Below are 6,349 nucleotides of genomic sequence, written 5' to 3' on the forward strand. Positions count from 1 at the left end.
AAAATCTAGCCGGTCCTCTCACAATAGCAAATTGGGCTTGCAAAATCCCAAATGCTCTCTCCACATCTTTTCTAGCCGCCGCATGAGTATTGTGGAAGTCAAGATTTTTCTTACCTTCCGGCTTTTTCAACAGCTTCACGAAGGTTTGCCACTTTGGATAGATGCCATCCGCTAGATAATAGCCATAGTTGTACGTACGACCATTTGCTACAAACTGCACCGGTGGCAACTCACCATTTGCAATCTTATTCATCAGTGGTGACCGGTTGACAACATTGATGTCATTCAAAGATCCAGACATTTCAAAGAATGCATGCCAAATCCAAGTCTCCTGATCGGCCACCGCTTCAAGGATTATAGTGGAACCCTTTTTTGCCCGTGGAATTGCCCATGCCATGCCTTTGGACAATTCTTCCAACTCCAATGCATGCAATCTATTAAGCCAAGCATGCTAGGAAAACCGCGAGCTTTGTTCATCGCCAATAGCCTTGCGACATCTTCAGCATTGGGAGATCTCAAATACTCCTCGCCAAACACTTGCACAATTCCCACTGCAAAGCGCTTGACACACATGATGGCTTGGCTCTCACCCATAGCCAAGTGATCATCAACAAGATCAGCCGGTATACCGTATGCCAACATACGCAAAGCGGCTGTCACCTTCTGAAAGGTGCTATGCCCGAGCTCTCCGGCGGCATTCCTCCTTTGCTGAAAAAAACGGTCATGGCTCGCTAGTTTCTCTGCAATGCGCCTGAACAACTCGGTGCTCATCCTAAACCGGCGACGAAAATACGACTCGGGGTATATGGGATTCTCCGCAAAATAATGCCTGATCAATCTGTTGTGGGCATCGATCCTATCCCTCCAAATTTTCTGCCGACCCATAACCGAACCACCGTGCTTCGGTTTTTTTATATGCATAGCTAGGATCATTGCAAGATCCTCCTCCTCTTCCATATCAAATTCTTCTTCGGAAGAATCATACGACGAACTCATCTACAATGTTCAATACTATAGTATAAAAACTACAATTCAAAACATGCATCAAATTCATGAAGTTTGAGCAATACATACCTTGTAGGCGTTTTGTCAAACACCTTGCGGGCGCGGCGCGGCAGCGAGCGCTCGGGCGCCGTTCCTCGGACGACGGAGGCGCGCGAGCGCCGGCGGGACTAGGAGGGGATGGGGCGGAAGCGCGGGCGCGCAGGGATAGGCCGGGGAAGCCTGAACGGTCGCCGGGGGGCGCGGGCGGCGGCGCGGCCGGACGGGGGGTGGAAGTGAGAGAGGAAGTGCGGGCGCGAGCGCTGGAGTGTGCCTTGCGCTGCAGCGGGCGCCCGAAATACACCGCGCGGCTAAGTGTTTTCGACCGCGCGCCCAACCCGTTATAGCGCGCGCGCCGTTTTTGCGCGTCTGCTGGAGCGACCCGCCGCGTTGCGCGCGCGCTAAAACGGCCTAATTTGCGGCGCGGCGCTAGTTTAGCGCGGCTGTTGGAGATGCTCTAAAAAAGTGCTTTAGTGGATCAAACTAGTCCATTTGTATATGCTGCCAGCATATCGGATAATTCGATACTACCACGTACGGAGTAGCACGCAAATATATGCATGGTTTTCTTGCATCATCCACCCACTGCGCGCGTCTGACCCGTCCATTACGAACTTGAGAGAGATAGAGCGAGTAGAAGATAGCCTTCACTTTTCTCTTTAGAATCCAAGACCAAAACCGTAAAGGGTTCACACCAATTTATGAGTTATGACCATCCAATTGCTCTACATTATTGGCCGAAGAAGATTATTAGTGCCCTCTTGTTAATTTAGCTGCTGCACCACAATACTCATAACTGGTTTAACCGACAGCCAGCACATCTTATCCCGTATGCTTTTCTTTCATTGGAAGAAAGAATCGTACGTACTACGTAGACTAGTGTCCTTTTGTTTAAAGAAAAAAGAATAGAGTAACCAGAATTGCACTCCCCCTTGTCTACATGTATTCGAATCTTTGAATTCAACGACGTGAATACCGCCCGTCCATTCATTCGCTACAAAGTCGTTGGACACGTTACACAAATAAGCTTTCGGGTAACTGATGATGTCATGACCGATCGATGCATGTGTTTACAGCCTTTAAAGCATCTTCCCATGCCCATGTTTTTTTTCCGACAAGGACCAATGCCCATGTGTTAGGTCATCTCTAACCATCACCTGCAAATTTCCTCCCGCATTCATCCATGGACAAATTGGATCATTGCGGACATGAATACGGGAGACACCCATCCAACGTTGTGTGCATACATTTCAACAATTTTTAGAACAAATCAGACGAAATTCATACAAACACAACGGATTTCATATAAAACGGGTGAAGTTCATCTAAACTAGGATAATTTTAATATAAAACCGAATGATATTTTGTTCTGTGAACTAAAAGCCTTAAAACAAAAACTCTAAACTACCCTATACTTGACAGTGGCCTCGTAGGCCATGCCGGGCTGGCCGGCGGCTCTTCCCCCCATCATCGTTGCCGGATTCGTCGTCGTCGTTGTCGTGCTTCGGGCAGCGGAAGGGGGCGACGTCGCGGCAGGGCTTCCGGGCAGTCGCCTGACGCTCGCGGATGATCCCCGTGGGCGCGCGGGGGAGGGGGGCAGGCCTTGGTGGAGGCGGCGTTAGCGGCGTGATCTCGCTGAGAGACCACTCCTCGCTGTTCTTGGCCCTTCCCCGTCGAGGCTGTGGAGACGTCGCTTGCTTGTCTCCGCCGTCATGGAGCGGTCTAGGGCCGGCGCGCCGCGTTGCACCTGTATGATCGGCGCCGCTCCCTGTCGGCGTACTCCTGCGCTGTTAGGGTGCTCCGAGACGATGAAGAGCTATAGCTGCCACCGCCGCCGCCGCTGAGGTAATGGCGAAGGCATCCGCATGCCTTCACGATCGCATTGGGCACGGACGGCGACGAGTGGCGCTCCTCCTTCACGCACTGGGGCGGCAGAGAGAACCGCTCCTCCTTCACGCGCCGGGGCGGTAGCGAGAGGCTCTCCGCCTTCATGCACCACCCCAACGGTGAGAGGGGCTCCTCCTTCATGTGGTGTTCGATTTGGACGTTGCGGTTGCACGGCGGAGACTGCGGAGGGGATGCCAGTTCAGGCTTCACGGGGAGGAGCATCCTTGGTGGTAGAGCCGTGCCATTCAGGTGGATTATGGAGCGATGGAGCATCAACTCCATCTGCTGCTCGTACTCCTCATCAATGGCGGCGTACACCTAGGCCACAGACGGCGGCATGGACTGTTGCCCGCCGAGGAGATGACGATCTTCGCTTTTGTCGAGGAGCCGCCCGCCGATGAAGACGACGACCCCGGAGTTCGAGGGCGGTGTCTCCACGATCCTCCGGAGCCCGTCCCAAAATCGCCAGCTGCCAGCGCCGAGGCCCACGAATTGTCCATTGCCGGTGTTGTGGAGTTAGAGGGGCGGGGAGGAGAGGAGGAGGAAGAGCGGAGAGATTGCGACGTGGACAGCATCGAAGCACGGCTTAAATAACCACGACCATGCCATGCGAAGGGCTGGTCAGCCACTTCAATGAGGCGCATCAACCAGAGTTGGTTCCTTAGGAAGCTGCATCCGCATTGAAGCGGCGGCTCCCGAGAGGTCGCGTCGGTCAGCGCCCTAAATTCCGGTCACATCACGACATCAATGTCGGCCGTTGTATGCTCTGGACAGGCATTGATGCTGCACGTGAAGCGCACGTGCATCGGAAGGAAAGCGCGGGAGAGGCGGGTGGGGTTGTTGGGTGGGCCAAGACGGTCAAACGAGGGTGTGGCAATGTCCCGAACGCCCGCAAAGCCCCCAATTTTGTCTCTGGTTTACAGGAAAAACATGTGCGAACCATCGAGCAGACCGATACAAGCCCGCGTTGGATGACTTCCGCAGTTTGGGCCGCGCTGTCCGGACGTATGCGGGCGGTTTGAGGGTCGGTGTGATGCCCTTAGATGACATGCTAATCCAGATGTTGGCGTGTCCATGTCTCTTCTAGATGTGAGAGCGAAGAGTAAACATGATCAAGATTGTGAGTTTGAAGAATCGTCAATACGAGGCAAGTTCCACTTTGATCATGTTACCCATTATTTTCTTTGCATTGTAGTTTTCCATGGTAGGTGTGTGAGTTTAGGATGGTAAATTCTATATAACCCAGTACATGACAACTTAGGTCAAAACTTACCCTAACCTTGTAACCATCAAGTAGTTGCTTAGCTGCTATGACAAGGATTGGGAAACATCAATTACTATACCACCATACAACCTTATGGTTGATTATTTAGTAACAACTTAATTTAATGAATCATTTGGGCGGTGCTTCGGTATTGCTTGGTCGTCGATAGCTTTGTGGGCAACCGCCCAGGCTCAAAGGGATTGTACGAGTTCAATGTTGAGTAGCTTATGTGTGTGACTGCGATACAATATGGGCTATGTCTGGGCCAAGTAGGTTGCGGGAATCTTCCTGGGTAGTCCAACAGATGTAGGATGTGTAGGTTGGACTGAGTCTGCCATTCAGAGAGGGCTACTACTTCCCAAAAGTCTTGTCTTGATCTACCTAGCTACTCATAAGTGTAGTTTAGTGGCACAAGGGTGTGATCAGGAATCACAGGTAAAGTACACAAACCTATGTAGAGTGTATAAACCTAATCATGATTAGTCGTGTCCCCGGTCATGGACAAACTTGAGCAACTCATCTTAGAACTGTCAACTTGATCCCATCACCTCTTCTCTAATAAAATCAATGGGTGGAACCAAAGGGGAGTGTGGAGCTGATCTCAGAGGACTGGGTGTACTAGCACTACTAGGGAAAAGCTTATAGGCAGACGCTTACTAGTAGCGCAGGTTTATACCCCTTGCTACCGCTACTTACTAGTAGCGCGGGTTTTTACCCCTCGCTACTACTAAGTTGATAGTAGTAGCGCGGGTTTTTACCCCTCGCTGCTGATACGTCTCCGTCATACCTACTTTTCCAAACACTTTTGCCCTTGTTTTGGGCTCTAACTTGCATGCTTTGAATGGAACTAACCCGGACTGACGCTGTTTTCAGCAGAATTGCCATGGTGTTATTTTTGTGCAGAAATAAAAGTTCTCGAAATGACCTGAAACTCAACGGATAATTATTTTGGAATATATAAAAAATATTGGAAGAAAGATCCATGTCAGGGGGCCCACACCCTGTCCACGAGGGTGGGGGCGCGCCCCCTGCCTCGTGGGCCCCCTGATGCTCCACCGACCTCAACCTTGACTCCATATATTCACTTTCGTGGAGAAAAAAATCAGAGAGAAGGATTCATCGGGTTTTACGATACGGAGCCGCCGCCAAGCCCTAAACTCTCTCGGGAGGGCTGATCTGGAGTCCGTTCGGGGCTCCGGAGAGGGGAATCCATCGCCATCGTCATCATCAACCTTCCCCCATCACCAATTTCATGATGCTCACCGCCGTGCGTGAGTAATTCCATCGTAGGCTTGCTAGATGGTGATGGGTTGGATGAGATTTATCATGTAATCGAGTTAGTTTTGTTAGGGTTTGATCCCTAGTATCCACTATGTTCTGAGATTGATGTTGCTATGACTTTGCTATGCTTAATGCTTGTCACTAGGGCCCGAGTGCCATGATTTCAGATCTGAACCTATTATGTTTTCATCAATATATGAGAGTTCTTGATCCTATCTTGCAAGTCTATAGTCACCCATTATGTGTTATGATCCGTTAACCCCGAAGTGACAATAATCGGGATACTTACCGGTGATGACCGTAGTTTGAGGAGTTCATGTATTCACTATGTGTTAATGCTTTGGTCCGGTACTCTATTAAAAGGAGGCCTTAATATCCCTTAGTTTCCAATAGGACCCCGCTGCCACGGGAGGGTAGGACAAAAGATGTCATGCAAGTTCTTTTCCATAAGCACGTATGACTATATTTGGAATACATGCCTACATTACATTGACGAACTAGAGCTAGTTCGGTGTCACCCTAGGTTATGACTGTTACATGATCGATCGCATCGGGCATAATTCTCCATCACCGATCCAATGCCTACGAGCTTTTCCATATATTGTTCTTCGCTTATTTACTTTTCCGCTACTACTGTTACAATCACTACAAAACCCAAAAATATTACTTTTGCTATCATTACCTTTTGCCACTGTTACCACTACTATCATATTACTTTGCTACTAAATACCTTGCTGCACATATTAAGTTTCCAGGTGTGGTTGAATTGACAACTCAGCTGCTAATACTTGAGAATATTCTTTGGCTCCCCTTGTGTCGAATCAATAAATTTGGGTTGAATACTCTACCCTCGAAAACTGTTGCGATCCCCTATAC

At 49.8% G+C, this 6,349-nt stretch overlaps 1 protein-coding gene across 1 annotated transcript; it reads right to left on the reverse strand.

Annotated features, from left to right (window-relative positions):
* Window positions 1-354: 354 nt before the first annotated feature.
* Window positions 355-996, reverse strand: LOC147980003 (uncharacterized). Its single transcript, XM_087515432.1, has one exon. The coding sequence runs from the start codon at window positions 994-996 to the stop codon at window positions 355-357; it is 642 nt and encodes a 213-aa protein (XP_087371558.1).
* Window positions 997-6,349: the final 5,353 nt, after the last annotated feature.

The sequence above is a fragment of the Triticum urartu genome, chromosome 3A, assembly GCF_056163025.1.
Source record: "Triticum urartu cultivar PI428250 chromosome 3A, HENAU_Tu73, whole genome shotgun sequence".
Lineage (NCBI taxonomy): Eukaryota > Viridiplantae > Streptophyta > Magnoliopsida > Poales > Poaceae > Triticum > Triticum urartu.

Excerpts from the sequence above, each read along its gene's own strand:
- LOC147980003 (XM_087515432.1), bottom strand. The coding sequence starts at position 996 with ATGAGTTCGTCGTATGATTCTTCCGAAGAAGAATTTGATATGGAAGAG.